General features: G+C 34.1%; 1 protein-coding gene across 1 annotated transcript in view; it reads right to left on the bottom strand.

The window, feature by feature from the left end:
- Window positions 1-23,487, bottom strand: part of LOC144447371 (CUGBP Elav-like family member 3-A) — a 120,618-nt gene that overhangs the window by 27,589 nt on the left and 69,542 nt on the right. Inside the window, exon 3 of the mRNA XM_078137356.1 lies at window positions 6,923-6,971. Within this exon, the coding sequence (XP_077993482.1) occupies window positions 6,923-6,971 (49 nt within the window). The remainder of the gene's footprint in view (window positions 1-6,922; window positions 6,972-23,487) is intronic.

A 23,487-nucleotide genomic window follows, 5' to 3' on the forward strand; every position in this document is an offset into this window, starting at 1 on the left:
TTTGCTTAATTTCTTAAATAATTAACATCTAATGGCGTATCTAGTCAGTGCAATGAATTAGTCACAGGTGTGTATCTTTTACTGTCAACAGTCGTCTGGACTTTTTTGTAATTTATCTTTAATAGTAATACTATTTTTTGTTGATGAAATAGAATTATAAAATATGGTGTGCGTTGTATGTTCGGTTGAAGTCAAGATGATAGATGTTGGACTATATATTAATATGTGTTTGAATTCGATACTGAGTGAGTAGCACGCGTTCTGTATAGAATGTGCACTGTACATGTTGATTATTATATCGCATGTTATACGTTATGTACATGTATGTCCACATAATTAATAGTAAATACAAATATTTCAGAAGGTTTTTTTTGGAATATGACGAAATATAATCTGCGTCTGAATAAAGACTAGTGTGTATCCTCTTGCCATGATGGATGCAGTCTTTTCCTTCATTTCAACTTATGACCGCATTAAGTACACATATGAACCTTACAATTAACAATACAACATATATATGATCTAAGAACATTATTATCAATCATTTTACACAATCTCATCTTGTCATATTGGTGCATCTACATAAATACAAGATTTCATACGGTCAAACTTCCTTGAGTAGTTCATATTTGGTTCTTGTACATTCCACCCACACACATTATTCAGTTAAATCTGTTCACCATGGTCATACCTAAAAAATAAAATTCAGACTAAAGTTGCAACTAATTAATAAACTTTTTCTTATTAGCTACTAGCAATCAAATTACACTTCCAGCTTGACCGTTCTTTACAAAATACTTTGATTCAAATTACATCCACAATTTTGATAACATTACTATTAATTGTTAAAATATCCCTTTCCTATAGTGGTGACCACAATTCAAATTACATCCCTTTCCTCCAGTGGTCACCACAATTCAAATTACACCTCCTTCCTATAGTGGTCACCACAATTCAAATTACACCTCCTTCCTATAGTGGTCACCACAATTCAAATTACACCTCCTTCCTATAGTGGTCACCACAATTCAAATTACACCTCCTTCCTATAGTGGTCACCACAATTCAAATTACACCTCCTTCCTATAGTGGTGACCACAATTCAAATTACATCCCTTTCCTCCAGTGGTCACCACAATTCAAATTACACCTCCTTCCTATAGTGGTGACTACAATTCAAATTACATCCCTTCTCTTTAGTGGTGACCACAATTCAAATTACATCCTTCCCAATATACAGTTACACTAATTATATTTACAGTACATCTCGACTCATTTTTGGATGTGACTGTCAAAATTAAGTCACTGACACAATTATAGCAACTCCCACTCATCAATTTTTAAAAAAAGATGCTTCAGACTCAGACTTCACTTTTGGCATCCACCAACTAAACCACATCCCCACTCTGACTACTAGATTACTGTCTATTCTCATTCAAGTAATGTCTTGAATTACATGCATAGTCTTTTCAATCCAGCTCATCATTGCTGCCAACGTCAAAATTACGTCATCTCACACCAACTCTTAAATTTATGAGTTTGCTATTCATTAAGTTTGCACACAACTGTCTCTGATTTTGTCATATACACCCTATCCTATGTCCACTTTTGAATGACTGAAAACATACAACATCATCGATATGTACTTAGTTGCAGATTAAAAAGCAGTATGACATTTGCGAAAAGAAACTTGAGAACCGATTTGTATTTCCGAGTCAGATGGAACATGGGGTTTGGGCAGGACTCTACATGTACATGATTACAAGACCAATAACTTTCATACTTACTGTTGTTACCAACATTAGAATACAATCTAAGAACGAAATACGACACTGCAAAAAAGAAAGACCTACATGTGTAAACTGACATACATGTATACATGGTGATTGATACTACACGTAGATGCATTGTCTGTTGTCTATGTAATTGTCTCTGATCAGAAACTGCAGACAAAATGTTGATGCGACTCCAGCAAAAAGGACATTTTTGTAGACTAACATGTTCTAGAGAGTCATTTCAAGATTTTACATCATTTACATTAAGCAAAATTGCTTAGAAAAACAGACCTAAAACTTGTGTCCATTCATTGTTCAGTGTCGATTCTTGCCATGGGCATGTATTGCATCATGGGAGACAACAGAATTGTGTATGCAATAGCAGAACAGAACTATTTGTGATGCCTAAAGTGCTTATAGCTTTCAAATAAAAAAAAAATCACGACATAAAATCATGTAATAGCTCTCCAGAACGCAAAGTTCACAAAACATGCTTTTATTTCCTAGAGTGGCATTCCTTTTACAGGTTTTTCACGAACAGCTTTGTCCATATATAATCACATGTCATTGTTTGTTTGCTTGTTGAAGGCAAGATTACATTTAATTTTTCAAATATGTCATATAAAAACATCCTTGCCACACATATAGCTAAATATATAGATTATACATGACAAGGTGGAGGAACATGATGTGAAATCTCTACCAACTTTTAAACTAGAGAGGTCATTAAGTCATCCCTATTTGTTTCATATTCCCAGTTACACATGTACTACCTTTAATAAATGTATGGTTCGTTTTTTTTCATTTCAATCCTTTTCAGGCAGTTCTTACTGATAGTAACACACTACAATGAAAGTCAAAACAAAGACTGTGTCTATGCAATCTGAGAGCAGTATCTCCAAGAGGCGACCAATAGACCACAATGCAATTTTTCCAGTGCCAGCAACCAATCAATGTGACTGTTACAAACATACTACATACACTATCGAATAGCTTCACAGTCAACAAAGGGTGACTGCCATGACAATTCCATTTGCAATTTACTTTCATTCTAAAGTTCATAATAGGATAACTGGCAACTCAGATTATCTTCAGGTAAATGTTTATGTTCATGTAAGTTTAATATGACATGGATTTCTAATGTAAGGAGATTTGGTGTTATCATGAACTATGGGGCTGCCTATGACGAGAATATATGTTTCCTATAGTACCTTGGGAACCATGGCTTTCTTGGCAGGCAATAGGGAGACTATCGCAGACAGTACGCACTAATAATTCATATCTACTAACAATACCTTGGTGGGCAAATGAAAACATAGACTACTTAAGGGTTATTTACGTCTGCAGCAATAGAATCAGACACAACGTAGAGGGACAGCCCAAACAGTTGCCATTAGATTTAGAGCATATTGAGACTTGGCTTTTACTACTTTGTCAATCACTCTATCCATATAAGATCCACTGGTTACAATGTTACCATTTTAATTCCAGTGTTTAGAGACTTTGTGTTTTGCTGCACTGTCAATCACAAATCTTGGAAAAGAACACTCCATCACAATGTTACCATTTCAGTTGCGTGTTCAGAGAGTTTCTGTTTTTGCTACCTGACCTGTCAATCAAATACAAGGCCATTGATTCAGAAGTTACAATCTCAATTCACTTATTGAGACATGGTGTCTATCCAATAGTGCAAATCACTAATATCAAAATGAAACTGTTGTGGCACCAATTTCAATGCTCCGAGACCCCGATTTGTTTCTTTCGTTCTTCAATCTATATGTAAAATGGCTGATCAGAGATCACATCGTTCTGACATCGCTGTCAACCCCTGGGTTAAATGTTACATAGAGTGTCTTATATCCTAGCCATATTAGGCGGGCTTCTATAACTAGAATAACAGGCATTAATTTATTTCTTGTATACTTTATTGACAATTTTAACCCTGACAAACACTGGCAAATAATTTTTTTTAAGTACATGTACTATGTCAAAGTCGATATAATAACAATTTTTATGATAAAACAAGCTATAACATGTGTCTGATTCTGTTCATCATCTTAATCTTTTCAGGAAATGTATACAGAGGGTAAAAAAGAATCAGAAATAATGAAATGAGGATTCAAAATATTGTCACGGTGTATACACATAAATAATGCCTGTATGAGAGAATAAAAATAAGGACTTTTAGAAATGAAAACTTCTCCTCACGAAGAGTAAAAAAATTTGGATTGTTTTGACATTTAAATTTTGAGCCTAATGTCCATATATTTTCGATGTTATATTATGTTTAAATTTCCCTGTTCTTATATAAACACTCCTTATGTTATAGCCATGATAATTCTTTTGTGATTTTCTTTTCATTACTTTTATCTCAGTTATGTTTTTTTTTGCCGTTGGTGTTTTGTAGACAATACTGGAAACAACTAAGTGAAATTTGATTACATTTATATGCTATCGTTGGTGACTTTTATATCTTGTACATACATGTTCTTACCACAGAAACTCAATCAACTTGTCACTTACACATTTACAGATTACACTAAGTCTTATTTCACTCCAGTCTGGAAATTGTCTACTTGGCAGTAACTGTAATATTATGAGAATGTAGAGTAAAACTCGGATATGACTGAAATCTGATCTTTCAATCAGTTAGAAGTTCTACTGGGCAGGATCAAGACAAAAACGTTAACATGTCACAATAAGGATGATTCAAACAACAATGGTTATAAAATTGAACCAAACAACTAGCTGACCTGAACATCAGTAAAATTGAACACACCCAAAGAGTCATTTTCTGATGAGGCAAAAGCCTAATGTTAATATCTAAGCTAACACCAGGATAGCGAATTGGAAACTTTCCAACTGGGCACAAACATTTCATCAGTAAGATTGAATGTATGCACTGTATATTGATATCAGGCTAGTAAATTGGAAGGGGATTGATTATTGAGGTATACTGTAACACCAGACTAGTCTAGTTAACATCAGGCTGACACTAGACTAGCAAAACAGAAAGAACTCCACAGCTGTTACAACTGTAACACCAGACCAGTCCAGTATTAACATCAGGCTGACACTGGACTAGCAAAACAGAAAGAACTCCACAGCTGTTACAACTGTAACACCAGATCAGTCCAGTATTAACATCAGGCTGACACTGGGCTAGCAAATCAGAAAGAACTCCACAGCTGTTACAACTGTAACACCAGACCAGTCCAGTGTTAACATCAGTCTGACATTGGGCTAGCAATCTGAAAGAACTCTACAGCTGTTACAACTGTAACACCAGACTAGACCAGTGTTAACATCAGGCTGACATTGGGCTAGTAAATCTGAAAGAACTCCACAGCTGTTACAACTGTAACACCAGACCAGTCCAGTGTTAACATCATTGGGCTAGCAATCTCAAAGAACTCTACAGCTGAAACACCAGACTACCTCAACATCAACATCAGACTGACATAATAACAGTAGGGATTTTCAAGTTGTACATTACAAAGTGTTGATGTACATGCACATTGTAATACTGATAAAACTCAGAGATCATCAAAATCAAAATATACAAAGAAACGTAGAGCTGCAAGAAACACTAGTACATAGACAAGATTACACTACATGTCATATGATCTCAAATCTTAACGTAATGTCAATCTGAAATATTGTTAATATTTTATACCCTCCAAACATTATTTCTAGTTTCTTATTCCATCAATAAAAGAGATACGCTATGAAAGGAGATTTCATGAAATTTAATCTCATCAACAGATACACTTTCCAAAGACTTCGCTCCCATTTAATATCAAAATATAAATTTTTCAATCAATACAACATCCAGTAATGAATAACAAGAGACATGGATGTAGATGAAGACTGTATAGCCATCTCCGTTGATAATGATTTATTATTGAGGAGTCGACTGAAATAGGACTGCATTTCATTTATTTTGGTATTAAGAATATACTTTATTATGGACTATCATGAATATAATTCATTTTCTTGGAATATTAGGTTTGGTGATGATAAATGAAATGTCTTGTCAGATTTATGATAGTGGGTTCAGACTTTTCTTGTGGTCGTTAAAAGCACTGCCTGAGTATAAATGTATGATATGAAATATACTGCAATAATCACTACATAACTTACTTAAAGTCTGAATGTCTCAGATATCAACAATGAACTGATTTTTTGTGAATTTCAATTTTTTTTTTAAATTCTTATTCCATACATTTTACTGAAAGTATTTTGTGATAGGTTTTAAGTGTTTTTAAGTTCCCTCTTTATTCTATCTTGGACATTCATAGTATTTAACCCTTTCATGGATGTTTATTCTTTTTGAGTTTTGTAAAGCGCATTGAGGCTGATAAGAATTTATTATCATTATTATTATTATTATTATTACTGGTATGTCATTATTCAAGTTCAAGTTATCACAGTTCCACTTGTCTTTAACTATATGATTCTTCTGCATCATAGTAATTAGCATTAAACTAATACTTAACTGGCCACATTTTTAAATTTATGCAAAAACATATTGTAACGCTCGTCAATATAATAGCAAAAAATGTCTTGGTCAGAACAACTTTTAATTACCATTTATTGTACATGTACTAATTTATTATGTGCAGAATTATGTCATTAAAAATAACATGACTTTGTATTTTTAACAACTTGTATATTGTAATATTATTGCATAGAGAAATTTAGTGCCAAAAGTATGATCTACCAGTACAAACTTTCACCCTGATAATATTACCCACTTTGAGAAGTTAGTACTAAAAGTCTTCTAATATAATCTACAAACAACATACTTCAGAATCAGCTGTTTGTAAAAATTTCAAATTTCAGACATGGCCAGTAATTAATAATATGTCGCAGTGGTATAAAGTTTGTGGGTTTTGTACAGTGCTTCACTGTTGTGTGACAATGTGAACAACAAGAACGCCAAGTCACGTTTATCAAATGCTGTATTTGACTATTTGATATATTATACCTTCAGACAGTATAGTTGTGTACGTTTAAAGTAATGTGTAGAAAATTCACAAAAAGTTCAACAGGTACAGAGCTTAACTGTTGAAATAAAAGATGGAATTGTTTGATGTTGATGTTATGACATAATAAATTAATATGAAGATGAAGTGAAAGCTTACCTGCTCTGCTTTCACTGTCAGCAGGTTTGACTTGGATTGGGCGGTTCATCTGTAATCAAAAGAAGAAAATTCTCTGATTAGAATAGGATTGCTTTTTTCTTCAAAATGGACGTAAAAAACAACAAAACTTTGAACTGTAAACAGTTATGCGAGGTGTGACGAAAACCTACCGTCACTGTTGACACATGAAAAAGAATTCTAATGGCAATTCAAAGAAAAAGGTAAAATCAAAAGTTTCCACTCATTTTGTCATATTCTATGTTCTCCCCAAGCATTTTTTTAATGATTTTTTAAAAAGCAATACCATAATTAACACAATATGTTTGTTTTAATATAATGGTAACCGCACTACTACCGGTAATTTGCAAGTATACATGCATCTCCCCATCCCTCTTCTAATGCCATGCCTGCCTTCCCTTGTCCCAGCCATGCCTGGAAAAACTACTACTACTTGTGACTGGATGTGTATGTATTATCAAAAGTTTACCATATATAAACAGAAAACCTCTTTTTCAATGCTTTCACACTTTCTTGTAAAACCATGGCAACTACACGCTTGGGAATTTTGAAACATAAAAGCTTTATTTTTCATTACAAAAATTCAAATCTTGCTCTACAAAAGTACTAATGATATACAGCATGAATATGACTACGAATGAGCAATAACGTTTTCAAAAGTTGACACAAACTGCAATGGGTAAATCATTGCAAGTTTTTATCACTATCACACATCTTAAATGAAGCCAGCTATATAAAAAACATTCAATTTTTGTATTTCAAATGATCTACTTGACGATTCTAATTGAGATTCGTACAGCATACCAATTCCCAATTCCAGATTGTCAATTCACGGGCAAACAAGAACAGACGAGACTTGAATAAAGACCACACGATTTTGATCTTATCACAATGTTCAAGCACTTCGTCCTCTGACAAGATTGACACTCTCTCTCAATTTAGCATTTCAAAAAGATTCTACTCATACATTTTTTGGTGAGGCGACAGAATTTAGACATTTCCATAATTCTTGCAGATAAGAAATAATTAAGTTTGTCTGTGAGGTATGTGTATTGAACTGAAAGTTCATTCTATGATTGTTGAATTAGTTGATAAAATGTTCCATCTTATCATACACGTTTGCTCATTTTTCTCCTAATCTTACTTGTATGGCATAATGAAAACATGGCTTCTGGTATTAGAAACATTTAGCAATCTACCAACCAGGGACAAAGTACTAGCATATATTCTATTCGACACACTGATGGACTGGATGAAAATACAGAACATAATTTCTAAATTTCAAAAGAAAATTGTACATATACAAGTGTATTCTATCTATTTTTATTAACTTATTTTTAAATTTATCTTTTATATTCCCTGCCACAAATCACAAACTCAGATTTTGTAAACTTCTGCTCAAATCTTTATTCAGACATGGTATTTTTTTACTAAGACTTACATACATCATAATCAGCACAATTTGCAGTTATGCTTCAATTCTTAGGATTTTGATGCAGATTTTGTTAGTACCATAGATATCCATGTTGAGAAAACAAATCACATTACAAACATCTAACGGATTACCCATTGGTCAAATCAGACCATACAGTCACAGAGTTTGAGAAGAATGTCACCAGAGAACACAATAAATCAGGAAGACGATCTGACATACTGTTAAGCAGATTACTTTCGACGAATTCCTATCATTTCCAAACTTTTTATTAGGTTTGCCAGCTTTCTTACATATCAAGTCATCTCTGCAAGATAAATGTCAGCTGTACTAAGACCCCCTTTGAATTGATCAGATCTACATCTCGTATTGTCGTATTTTATGTGTAAAACCTCTAATCCCAATCAACTGACTAGGAAATGAAACTTAGACATTTTACACACTTCATTTGTCATTTTATGTCCTTGTCCTTGACTTGACTTTGAAATAGGACAAAATGTTATAGAATGATGTACATCTATATTGTAATCCGGTCAGAAGACTTTTTTAATGTGCAAGGAAGTTTCACAACAAAAGTCTGATTCTATATCTATATTTTGTGTAATCATTATGAAAAATGTTATCATATCATGATTATATTTATACTGATATACACTGTATGCAGAAAAGGGATACCACAGTCTAAAATTGTGACAAAAAATGTGAATTTTGAGTACTATTTGAGATTTTCACCTGGATCATGGTTATTTTTGGAATTATAGTTTGCAAAATTCATTCATGTGTATAGAGTGGAATGCTACTTCAGCAATATTAACTACCAGGTACTTTGTTTATACAGCAACCAAATTGATACTCTGCCCCTGGTAAATGAGCTTGGAAAACCCATGTAAAAGAAACAGCCTGTTACACAGAAACTGTCTAATCACCAACACTGAAGTGTTGGCATGATGCCAACTTCAAAAATGTGTCTCTTGACACTTAGTGTGCAATTCAAGTTCAAGTATGTTTTGTTGGAAGTTAAGGATAATATCCCTTGAATTGAAAATGAGAAGAATGGGCCAGCAATATAATTCCTTCTGTTACATTTTCCCCAAATTTTAGCTTAAGATTTCAAAATATTAGGTTTGGTACTTAGCAAATCATACAATAAATGCATAGCTATTGTCAACCAATAATATTTCTTTCCTAGTCATATGATAGTCACATGACGAGTGTGAACCAATGACTTTTCTTGTCATTTGTCTCGGCTAGACCAGGGTAGTAAATTTGCCAGCTTTGAGTAAGTCCGTAGCAGACTATGTTTTGCTTTGATTGACATAAGTATAACACCATTCAATTAGTGTCATCCCGTAGCAGCTGCAATAATGGCGTATTTCTTATCTTTGCATTGATAAGGGATTATCTGACTCATTATATCGGATATAGCAGGACACCTCTGTTCTATTAGCATGTGACCCTGACATGGTCGTGTCATATGAAATCACGGGGAGTAAATCACACAATATAGCATCCCATCCATGTGTCCATTTGCTTAATACACTTGAAATAAAACTTTAGTTTTTACTCCATTGAAGGATACAATGTACACTTATGTCTTAACCATCTCTTTGTTCATAAAATAATATTGTCTATTAATTCTATATTGCTGATTTTGTGAGATCTGCGAAGCATTCTGGTTGAAAAGATTTTAAGTTGTTTTGCTGCAAATATTTTGAAATCTTTTTTAAAAAAAAAACTCTCTATAAAGTAAATATATTATGATTAGGCCTAAAAAAAACAATTGTTTGGTTCCAGTTACCCGACCCCCACCTAGTTTTTTACTGCTGACCCTAAACTTTTTTTTACATATTCAACAGAAAAAAAATAAAATCGCGAAAAATTATGTCTCACCAGAAATAGTGGATGTGCAAACTGACATCAACTTAAAAACACAATATAAAACCATTCTTTGAATCTGTAATGGATGAACATCTGATAAGAAATAAATAACACAGAGACCATTTGGAAAACAATGGAAAACCTGAACAAGATACTCACACATGAAAAAAAATGTAATAAAATAAAATAAAAAATCTACCAACCCCACCTATTCTAAAATTGAGCGTAATCAGAGCCACACAATTTTTTTTATTACGCCTTATTAGAAAATCATAATAAGAAAGGTGATCAAACGAAATATGACAATATTGACCTCTTTGAAAACATACAAGTTTTCTTTTATGAAATTTTTTCCCCTGAAGCAAAATCTTTTAAAAGGAAATTTGACATTTGCATGTGTACTAACTGTAAGATAATCCTGATGGTAACTAGCGTGATGTTAATCACAATATTAAGTGTATAACCCAGCTATTAACTGCTCTGTTAGTCTTACGGTGTTTCTGATGCACCTAGTCAATGGCAAATCCTGTTGAGTAGCTCGTAAGATTGATGGCCAAAAGCCTTCAAATAAGACAAACTAATACTTAAAATTTTGGACATGATGTAGAAAGTCACGCTATCCCTAGTTTCATGGTTAGCATGGCAATAATTTAGGGCTTCATCAATGTCCTGCAAAGTACAGTTGTAAAATACATATGTATGAATCATTACTCACAGAAAAAATCACAGTTATACAAGAACAACGACCCCTCTCCCTCTCCCTCTCCCTCTCTCTCTCTCCTCTCTCTCTCTCTCTCTCTCTCTCTCTCTCTCTCTCTCTCTCTCTCTCTCTCTCTCTCTCTCACTAGTCTCATATTCTTTCTTTCTCTAGTCTGTCTCTGTCTGTCTGCCAGACTCTTTCTCCCTCCCTCTCACCCCTTCTCCCTCCTGTCCCCTTTCCATTATCCAATTCATGCATTAATATGCAAACAAACAAATAAACAAACAAACAAACAGGTACAAATATATTCCACTGCTGATAAGGAATGGCCCAGAAGGACATTAAAGTGTCTAATCCATTTGAATACATGTACAAGTGGAAAAAATATCACTGTCAAGTCTCTCCAGTGAGATGATAACATGTTGAGGGACACACAATTTGTTGATAATGAGAAAAGTATTGTTTGTGAATATAAATTACACATTAAAGAACTTAAATTTGAGTTCAAACGTACTGCATTGGACACTTTAATGTCTTTAATAGTAGACTGGTTACTACAGTCTAGACAGGCTAGACTTCAACTGAAAACAGCACTTCGTTAGCTGAGATTACTATACAGTCTCACCCTAACGTGCATGTAAATCTTAGGCGATTTTGATCTGATGACATTTGTGACAATTCCATCTGCATTTGGGTGCTTTGAAATAGGGATCAATATGTCAGCTACTGAGTGGTTTCCTTGCAAAATGTACCACTTAAATCAATATTATCACCGAGATACTTCAACCACAGGAAGTATTAGCTATACAACAGATCTAAACTCAATTTCATCTAATCCATCAACAAAAATCACAACAAAGTCCAAACCATTTTACAGTCGTGGTGTTTTCAACATTGTAACACAGAGAACAGTATGTAAGAACATGTGAATTGATCTGTTGTGTCAGATATATGTCAGAATTTGCTTAAGATGAATTTTGTGATGATCTGAGAAGTCATATTTTGATGATCTGAGAAGTCATATGCTGGAATGGTTGCCAGATTACCATACTTTGAAAATCGTTGAACCATTGCAAGTTAAGATGTGAACAGACTATATTCACTGAGTGATGGATCAGGAGCAGTAGTCAAGATATTTTGTGGAAGAAATTACTAATAATAAAATTAAGAATTCATGTCAGTGGAGAGTGCTTCCACTGAATATTACACTTAGTTGGATAAGACAGCACATCAAATTGAATTAGGTGTGGTGCCTGCATGCCAATGTGGCTGTATTATACTAGAGGGAAATCAAAGGCATGATATACGGATTTAAACAGGAAAACTGGACAGCACCTACGTAAACTTTTAAATCCTAAAATGTCATCATTTTTGGTAAATTATAGCTTTTAGGGCTAGATGGATGGTCTAGTCATCACTCAGTGTCTGTAATGACGCCCTCTTAAAATCACTACCTTTACTGCAAAGGAGTTTCACATACACATGAAAACAATCTGTTCTTACAAAGAAAAGTTCAAAAAAGTTCAAAAAAGTCACAACCTTCATTGACATTTCCATCCATCAAATTCTACAATGTTATTAGAAATTCATCAAGTGAATAGAATGTTTTACCATAGACCTTTTAACTATATACACTCACCTCTAACATTGCACCTATGAAAAAAGATCCTGAACTGAATTTCATCGATGAAAGTTGTACATATTTTAAGAAAAATTTTTCCAAGATTGATCACTTTGACCTTTTTACTTAATATGTACACTGAAGTAATATCACTTCTCCTTTTGATTTACACAAGTCTTTAAACACAATATATCAAATTTTATCAATGTTTGTCAACTGTAATTTAACTTTAAGTAACCAACAGCTGAATGTCACAGAAATGTTCAGAAAGCCATTTCCTTTCCTAAAAATAGAACCCATGTATTAGAAGGTAAAAAGTTGTACAGTTCAAACACATTAAGTGCTTCATTTGGTGGTAAGTTTAAGACATTTATCATATACCACAGTGTTCACAAGGTTGAGCAATGATTCTTGAATTAAGGTGGATGTATATGTCTGTCAATTTAACTTGGTCTGAGAACAAAGTCAGTTCCATTACCATATTTTTCACAAGCCAAGTTTGGTAAGGTTAAACAGGGATTTGTTCATTTGAACAGACTAGGGATTAAGGGCTTAGTAGGGTTTACTCGGCTTAATCCTTTTCAGGTGTATTTAAAAAACCCAGGAGAAATGAAAGTCAAAATGCCAAATTTTGATTCTCTTCGACATGTTGCTGCATATAAATTATAACTAAGGATTAGTATTGGCCAGGAAACATCGGAAACAGATGGAATTTGGTAACTGAAACTGAAAAGGCAGATTAAGAAAATCACATGGTGTAAAGCATGACAATGTGCCTGATGTTGTAATTTCAAATATCAAAGTTGACAGCTTGCAAATTAGCCCTTCACAGTTCATACCGCATATATCACTTTCTGGATTTTATCACAATAATATAACACTTTTAAATCATTAATCCAAATACAACTTTGGATATTAATTTTAGTCACAACCGTGTTCTAGTGTTTCAGTGTTAAAGCTGGAGGGAACCAGAGTACCAGGGGGAAATCTGCATTGTTTGGTAGGGTCAAACTCAACAAATACAATTCTTATGTACAAACCTGGCTAATCTAATGAAACCCATCCAGTGCATGCTGGACAGGTTCAAACCCTGACTGCTGTGGTAAGAGACAAATAAGCTAACTATAAGGACACTGACAACAATACACCTGATACCTGTGAAGATTATATGATATATAGTGGAATACTGATTTGTTTGTTTTACATTTTGGCAAGTCTAAAAAAAGGAAACTGCACATGAATCAAAGTACCTATCCTCTTCATTTACTAAATAGCATCATGGTTTCGAATTTAACCACATGTTCTCAATGGAAGTACTATGAAAATAAGATGCAAAAGATTTTTTTATCCATCAAATGTCTTATATTAAGGTTGATAAAGTCTTCATAACCCCAAAACATGTTTTGTGTACCTCTACCATTTGTATGTCCATCAAAAGATATATGTATGGTTGATGGGAGCTTTGACGACAAAACTTAGAAAGTACAAGGTGCAGTCTATTATCCTTTCCATAGTTCATAAATGCCACTTTTCCTATAACTTTAAATGTGGAAACGACATCTTTCAAACATCATGCAACTTTGTCCATATATCATGTATGAGTGATGCCTCCACACTGACCTTCATGTTCAAATCACTCAAACTGTTAATCTATAAAGAACACGTTCCATTAATATCTATAACCTATCTTACTCAATTTCATATCTAGGGAAGGAAGATTCACACATGTTGTGAGAAGCAATACTAAATATTTGATTGCTTCTGTGACTGAAAATCACCATTGCTATATTCCCTAACTCTGTGTACTGTGATTTCTCATTTCAAAATTGTGTGAGTTAATTTGAAAAATATGTCAGACAGAAAGTATGACATTTAGGACTTCAGTACAGTATGTGTTGTCAAAATGACTTAACAGATCAATATGTACTATCAATTCTGAAGTTCACCCATGGAACAAAGCTAATGTAGTCAGCTTAATTGATGAAATACAATGAGAAAGCATTGGCCAAGATGTCCATGTTGACATATCTGTGCTATAATCCTCATGGGGGTCAGTAGGAAAGCGTGTGACGCCATTTTTATGGCTGCTTTGCAGTGGTAACATGAACAGTTTCTTAACATGGATATGTGACTGTGTCATTTCACTGCCTGCAGAGAAATCTCAATCACATTTTTTATGACTCCTCTAATTCAGGATTTCAACACACAAATAAATTATACTTGACCTGGTATTTATTTCACCGATTTGGATATCTTGAACATACCTAGAACTAAATGGACGATTACTCTCTTTTTTTGATATATACTATTACAGTTGTTTTTCTATGTCAAATATAAATCAAATGTTATGGTGTCTTGGTCTCAAAGAGCTTACCCCTTTTATGACCACTTTATCCAAGGTTTCAAAGCCACAGTAAATCATATATAACCTTTAGAAATCTTTATTTCTTAAATCAGTGTTTTACAGTGATTGGAATTCAAAACACTATAGGTTCATTGAAAAATAAACACTGTGTATGTAAGAGTCCCTTTGGCAAAAATCCTGTCATGTACTTTTCAAGAAGTCATGTTCCACAGCCACTATTATGAACATCCATGGATATGTTTGAGTTGATTCTTTGCATTTTAATGTAAATACCAATCTTTCTTCAAGCATTCTGTTGTCATGTAAATGATGCATCATGGGATACAAATGAATGAACAGTTCTTACCTTTCATCACTCTTCATCTAGATAGCAACCATCTCTACCTTATTCCCTACGCCTAAATGCATTTACTGATCAAGACTCTTTCTGGCTCATGGATTTTGTGGTAATAATAAAGTTGTTTTACTTCAGGCAAGTCACTTCAATTGTAATCAAAACCCAGAATCTGATATGTAAAGTTGTTGCTAGTGGAGCAGAAGCAAACTGTCATATGCATTTATGGTAAACTCTTTAAGCAAAATAACAATATACTCAAGATACTCATAAAGGAAATCAAATGAATGGGGAAAACAGAACTACGAATTGCATATAAATGTCTAAAGTTTGCTCAATTTGTGGCATGGATACGGATCTGGAATCATTATTTTTATCCCAAAAGACTGCAATTAAACATGAACTCAGCCATCTTTAAAGTACTAGCTTGTCTGCTGAAGCGTTCAACAAATTGATCTAACAAAGTTTCTTTTTTTCAGGACATGGTTTGAATCCCAAGTGGTGCTGACTAAGCCTACTTTGTCATGAAGCTGCAACTGTGGCTCTCGACTATTGGCACATGTTCAAGGTTTTTGCATGAGATGTGATAGAATTTGACAAGGTAAGAGTTTTTTACTCACATTGATTAAGCATGTTTTGACAGAATTGACTCACTTTAAAGCAGGTATAGGACAATAGTACGTAACTGGGCTACACATTACTAGAATGTGTAAGTCATTCCAGGAAACTCATCAAAGTCGTAGTGATTACACCAAGATTACTTTGAAAACTCAGGTGATAAATGACAAGGCATTGGAAGTGACATTTGTGCTCACAAAACGGAATTAAAGGCATCAAGGGAAACTTCCAAATGATGCTCTACTGGCTTTTGTTTATTCAAAGATAGAGGCATGTAAGGTCAAGCTTAGACATAAATTAGATCTACCGAAAAGCTTAATATGTCCTAGCTATTTTTTTTAGTTGAATCAGGTTTGATTTCAAAATTTTAATGAACTAACAGCACAAGTAAGTCACATGGACATATAAAATACAGGCAGACACACCTGAGACTAATGACCACATACTGGAGTATACACAAAAACAACATATCCACCCACCCTTTGTTCATAGTATTAGTAATTAGGGAGACAACATACATTATTATAACAATTGCTCTGATGTGAGATTGCTTGAACAGAACTTCAAGATGTGAAGAAATGACTGCCTTAGGGAAGCAATTTTGGAAGCAATTTCCAGCATATCAGTGCCTTTTCCATAACCCATCAGCAATTCCATCAATGCAAATACATTATGCAAAATTATTCTGCGTCACACATTCTCTTCCTTTGTTGGACAATAAAGGAACTTTGCCTGAGGATATCATGAGATTTTGCTTTGTAAAAATTGATCTGGGGCTATGTGCCAAGGAGTGGATGATAGAATTTGTGGAAGTGGGTTAGGAGAATTCATTTATGCATTATATGAACAAGATTGGATTCACTTACATTAACAAATACTGAAATGCAGTCCCAGATGACTTATATTTGAAAAGATGTGATGACAAACCAATACTTTAAACTATTTTGTGGAATAAGATGAGAGAAACTTTGCCAATTTGTTACACTTTGTAGATCTGAATAATAACGGCCAACACAATCAGCTTGAGAAGGCTGCAGTAAATTCAGAGTCTTAACCCTTCATGCTATGGTTCATCACTTTCCCTGATTCTGTTCTTATGAAATTCGTATATTTTTCCATTAAAATACTAATTTCACACGACAAATCTGCATTGAATAAATCAGCATTAGGATACTAGTCTGGGCTTGACATGCACTGCATAAACAGGGATCAACTTTCCATCAACTGTTCCAAGCTCTGCTTTCATATGTAAATGACTGGCTTTATTTGTCCAATTTTTCATCCAAATAACGAGAATATCTTGTTAATATTCCAAGAAGTGACTAGGATTGATGAGAGTGGTCTGAAATCAGTGCTGCAGACAAGGTGGCTCAATGATTGCGATCAATTTATATTAGTTGCTGATGGACAGGATCTGACAACAACTCACCGGTGGCCTCAGCGGGATGATTATCCAACCCTGAAAGTGGCTGAGACCTTTCAAATCACTGCTTTTATTCACTTCCTGTTATTGGAAGTGCTCAAAAGACTTGTCAAGACTGGACACAAAAACAAGGCACTTTGCAAAGGAAAGTACCACAGACCCCCTAAAGAATTGAAGGGAAACACTCACTCTAATGACAAAACAAGATGGCTGCCATTTATTCAGCTGTTTTTACAAATATTTTGTGTTGATTCCAAATAAAAGAAGCAAGTTGTGATCGCATTAATGTATTGATGTGTTTATGTAGCTTAAAAGATTGTCAGCCAATTTTTCATTTACCTAGTGTTACTTGTCATAAATTACTAGAAATTATCATTCAGGACTGCTATCCCCTTGAAGTATATAATGCACCTCCAATAGAAGAAAACTGACAACCCTTAAAAGGAAAAGGCCAATATACCATATATTTCCCTAAATCAATAAATCACATCAAAATGTTTTTGACAGCCAAAACATACTTCAAAAGCATTATATAGGGAATGCTGTATGTGATGTCAATCTCAGACTAAAACCTCTTATAACACTGCAGACACTGATTTCAATTTGGCTTTATAATACAGTACTACACAATGAGCAGAATATATGCTACTTATACAATTTGATCTTGCTGTTTCGACCTCTCCAATGCAGTCAGTTGGTAAAATTTGAGCTACCAGCTGCAGCATTCCCCGAGTATTTTACCAAAATTAGGGTTTACCAAGGCTGGAGTTGGGTTGAGATGTCTATGACAGTTTACTTGAATTCCCTATTACCAGGACTGTACAACATTAGCACAGTATTGATTAGTTTCCTGTACTCTTGTAAGGACATGATACATGTCTGTCAATATCAATTCTTTCCTTAATACCTACAAAACTTGTCATAAACTTTCCCATTTAAATGTATACAACTCATGCATAACATATTACCACGCTATGCCCCCAAGTTCTAATTTCCTTCAGAATATTAACACACATGTCAAGAGAGACTAAAGGAACAAAAGGATACACATAGAGGGTTCCATACTATAACTTTACAATTATTCATCAAAGTTTAACTAAATATGTGTTGTGACATGTCAAACAGTAATTGTCAATCCATTGGCAAGACATTTTCATAACAAAAACAAACTTAGTGAAGTGACCTGCTGATATCTTTGTGTTCAACAACAAGTTAAGAAAGATAATAACACTACAAGTGTGTAAGGACTTTCATTTCCTTTGGAAGATGCTATCATGTCCTTGTCAGGAAATGAAATATTTCAATTGCCTCATCTTTCAGTGTAAATTGACCATGACAACTAGTGATATGAAAAAATGTTAATTCTAGATTACTGTCTCTACAACTGAACAGATTATCATATAAACAGTGTCCAAGCTATTACAATTACACTGCACTTCTGTTATGTCTAAATATAACAGATGTTAATCCAAATGTAACAATTCACTGCTATAATCTTGTTGGGGATTTCATCTTCTACATGTATAGCTTCTTAAATTAAGTTACGGAGTTGAGATGAGATTAATCAATCTCAGTTGTACAGTTAAATGTAATGAACTTCGTGAGCATGAAATACTTTATATTTGTCTTGTTTCAACTGACATATGCACCATTAGTTATTGCTGGCTTTGTCCCAACTAACAACCGACATCAGGCGGTTAAATGCATTAATTTTAAATTCATGAGACAGTTGCAATAAAATTAGGATTGGCCTAGAATAGCTTACCACAATAATTTCTTATATTTATACTTGACATTGGAAAACACTCGGGTATACTTGTGTCCTTATAGCAGTGCTGAGATTTTTTCAAGTCGGGGAAAACAAAAGATACAATATATGAGATAAGGGTAATCTCACAAATATTGCGTTGGAGCACAGGAATTAATTTCAGTCTGCTCAGCCATCTTCAATGTTTGCAATCCTATGTTTTCTTTATGATTATCTTTGAAGTGATTTGAAGGATACATAGAGTTTAATCTCATTTTTGAGTTAATATAGACAGAGCTGCACTGGTATGGTGATCAAATAACACTTTAAATATATATCATGCCATCTGAATTCAATACGACAGATGGAGCCACCAATTGGGCAGGATAGTGAAGTCAAACTTTCAGATTCATCACAACTATTTAATGTGCTGTCCTAGCCTTAGAAATGATCACATTTTAAATGAAAAATATCATAAAATGTTCCTAATGGAATATCTGAACACTAGCATCTTTCACTCCCCAAACTGTATGAAGCGGGAGTGGTATAAGGTGCCAACCCATTAGACTCAAAGTTTTTGTTTTGGAAATGTCAAAGGCAAAATGTGTTAAAAGGATGATGCTGATTTTTAAGTCCTTTTGGTCATCAATTAAAATTCATATTACTGTTCGTTCCTGTCAAACTTTTTATGATATATGTACATTTACAATACACTATAGAGGATCCTGCAATATTAACTGGATAAATGTACACCCCTGAAAACATTTTCAAAATTAGAACATTTCCTTTTGGCAAGTTTGTTTGTATGGTACACATGCCTTTGATGACCTTACAGAAAACTCAATTTCCACTGATTTCACCTAAATGTCCACAAAGAGTGAAACAATATTCTGAACAATTCAGCCCCTTTCCTCTATGTGTGTTGACAATGCAGGCATCTGTGTGAAGTGTTGACACAATGCTATGCATGACGCTTGTGATACTGATTGATGAGAATGTTTCTCCATGGCTGACAAAACTGATACAATAAGACTTGACTGACCCCACCTTTCGTACGTCAAAAGACTCCTATGCAAACCTTATTTCAGAGAAATGTACTGTTGACTTATCACTGCTGAAGTTAACTAGATCAAATTCCCAAGTGATGGTCAGACTCTTGTAGGCTACATTCACTGACTAGTCTTTCTATAATTTGATTTTGCTGAACACTTTCATTTCATTGATTCTTTGGTCCGACCTGTACAATCCTCTTTGCTTTCAACTTTCGTTTTTACAACTTTGAACCATAGTATCAAAAGTAAATATCCTCCTTCCACAATATTCTGTGAGAATTATATGTAGGCACATAATGATGGTATACCTTCAGGTAGCAATAGTAATGTAGAATTGCTGGAGATCAAATCAGGCCATGTTCACTTGAAGAATTACTTGCCTTATCGAAGCATCATAAGCAAGGATAAGCAACATGGATTTGTGTCTGAAGTCATTAGGCATAAATACAAGTACCTATTATGTATCCTCCTAGCTTTTTTAAAATGAAGTCAATTAATGCAATCTAAACAACATTAGTTCCATGTATTCGTTACCTTGCAGTTGTGCTTACACAGTCTTTGCATCATTAACAGAACACAACAAACAAGTAATTACACATAGCATAATAATTTGTTAATGCATTTTCTAGATATTTTCTCAAAACAACAGTCCCATATAGCTATTTGTATGATTTCATAAAAAGTAAATCCCTCTATCTGAATTTGACAAATGAGAGCATCGTGATTCTAAGTTAGTTCAATGCATGCATGTCTGCATCTAGAACAGTTAATCACAGACCACAGTCACAGCTCCAGGAGTTGAACTTACTACCATCAGATACACGCAGTTTTCTGACACTTCTAATCAGAACCTGTCCAGATCTAAGACCACTCAAGATGTACATATAACACCTTTGAGTAATGACATGACACAAGGTAATGGATAAGCAGTGCTTTAATAGCTACCAAGCAATGATTCATTGTGAACAGTTTAACCAACAGAAGACAATCTCTGCCTAATGCAACTACTCATTCATTGGAAGTTCTAGCCACCTTTCACTCGGGCTGCCATACACTCATTCATCATTTCATTTCTCTAAGTGTTGATTAAGAGCTAAGGACTGTTTCTGTGTTAAGCTAAAAACATTACCAATTTTTCGAGGCATTAACTGGTAGAAAAAGAGATTACCTAGAATACACATCTAAAACAAATACATGTCGTGTCAAATTTTGTACTCTGTCACTTGACTATATTGAATCAACTGGGTTGAAGATGTAATACAGACACAGAACATCTCTATGTGTGATCTATGAATGAGAAACCCTATAATATCAATGGTGCATGTACCTTTGTATAATGATAATCTAGTAATAATGCAATACATGTACATTTTCTATGCTAGCATTATATAGTCCGAGACAACAACTACTAAACCCTGTACACTATCAAACATAAATAACTCACAATGCCTAAAACTCAGCTATACTTACCAATTCCTATTACCAATTCTACATTGCATTACAAAACTCTCCTGTACTAGACAATGTAATATATTCAGATTGCAGTATTTGTACCCAAAAGTGACATATTTACCCACTCAGAAGTCGTAGGATGGTTGTGTTTACACTGCTTCTTGCATCCATGTTGGTCATTTTATAATTCAATTTAAAGTAGGAAACATGTTGTGCTGAAAGTATATTAAATTTGCCTACATGGCACAAAATGATGGAACAAAGTCAATTTAGAAAGTGATAAAAGTAGAAACAGTTATATGTAACCAATGAAACATTGCTGTTTTCTATATTGTTCAAAGGTATAATTTAATCACGGCAAAAATATCTGACTATCAATTGCAATTTTGATTCATGAACTTGCCATGCACTTCAAATGGAATTCTATGCAGCTTCCAAGACATAAAGTCCTCTGGTTCAATTTTATAATTTCAATTTCTTGCAAGTCTTTCATTTCCATAGTACATCTAGCCAAAAGAATTCTTAAGAATATTCCATATTGATAGACAAGCATAATAGATGAGAAAATTCAATATCCCCAGGCTTAAGAATAAATTGTCTTTTTTCTGCAACACGATACATACACAGACTTTCGGTGGACATAAAAGAAGCATGCTATGCTGTTTTGGATTCGATGTCATTCAGCCATAGCTTTAATGAATACTTGTAGGCACACACAGCTTAGATTATGTTCTACCCTTCATTAAAGTCACAGTTCCTTCTTGAGGCACTCTTTTGAAACACGATTTGCATTTTCATATTACTCTCGGCAACTTTTCTCGCTTGCTGAATGAAAATTTGCTCAAGATTCCCTACCTGTCTTTCAATTTATCATTTTCGCTCAGCAGAATTGTGAGACTTGCCTGGAAATTGTTTTCATGAAAATCTCATCCTGAATCAGACAAGTGTATAGAATGTACTAAGCCTGAATGTACCAAGGGAAGACAATTGTTTGCAATCTACTCTCCAGAGAAAATTTTAGTAACATTTTCACTTATTTTATAAATTTCAATGCATTGTGCGATGTCTACATTTTATACAGGCAGCAGTGTATGCCTTGGACTTTTCATAACACCCACTAGATTTGCTGAAAAGCTTTAGTGTGTGGTCAGATTCATGGTATGCACATGTATTCTATGGATAGTGTTACACATGTACTATATACACAGTGAGTGTTTCTACCTTTACATGTACACCTTTTTACAACAAACTAGTGTTTACTCTCCACTCTCCCATAAGAAGGTGAAGTTCAGAATCACTAATGTTCTAGCTGTGTTCTTTGTCTATATTTGGTTGTAAAGCTAGCATTGGTTCTGTACTTGTACTATTGTACTCCAAAAGGTTTGGGTGCATGTTACCTGACACTGATCCATGTTCACAGCATTAAAAGGCTTTCCAAGAATTCTCCATGGATTTCCTTTCCAAATTTAATCTGGCATCTTCCATTATCATGAAGCAGGGTGTCATTACTGGTCATTGCTAACTTCATCTTGCTTACCTTCTCACACACACTTAACACATCCAATGAACATATGGTCTATATGGACTTGACACTCCTGGTACTGGTCACCAAACACCTTCATACATTTCACATCTTTCAAAGTGTACACTATCAATCAAAGTCACTTGTGCTTATTTGTCTGCTTTCTATCAAATAAAGTGCACATATTTTAGCCAAATTGAAAATCCATAGACACATAATTCTACAAAAAAGATGCATAAGTTTGTACCAAAACAGTACAAATTTACCATATATTCATCTAAAATACAAGAATTCTAGACTTCAGTAATTTCACTGAATCTTAACCAAATTGTGTTTGTACCACACAACCTTCTGAACATAATGGATTTGATAGCAATAATGAAGTTTGACCATCACTAGAGGT

Source organism: Glandiceps talaboti, chromosome 16, assembly GCF_964340395.1.
Source record: "Glandiceps talaboti chromosome 16, keGlaTala1.1, whole genome shotgun sequence".
In the NCBI taxonomy this organism is placed as follows: Eukaryota; Metazoa; Hemichordata; class Enteropneusta; family Spengelidae; genus Glandiceps; species Glandiceps talaboti.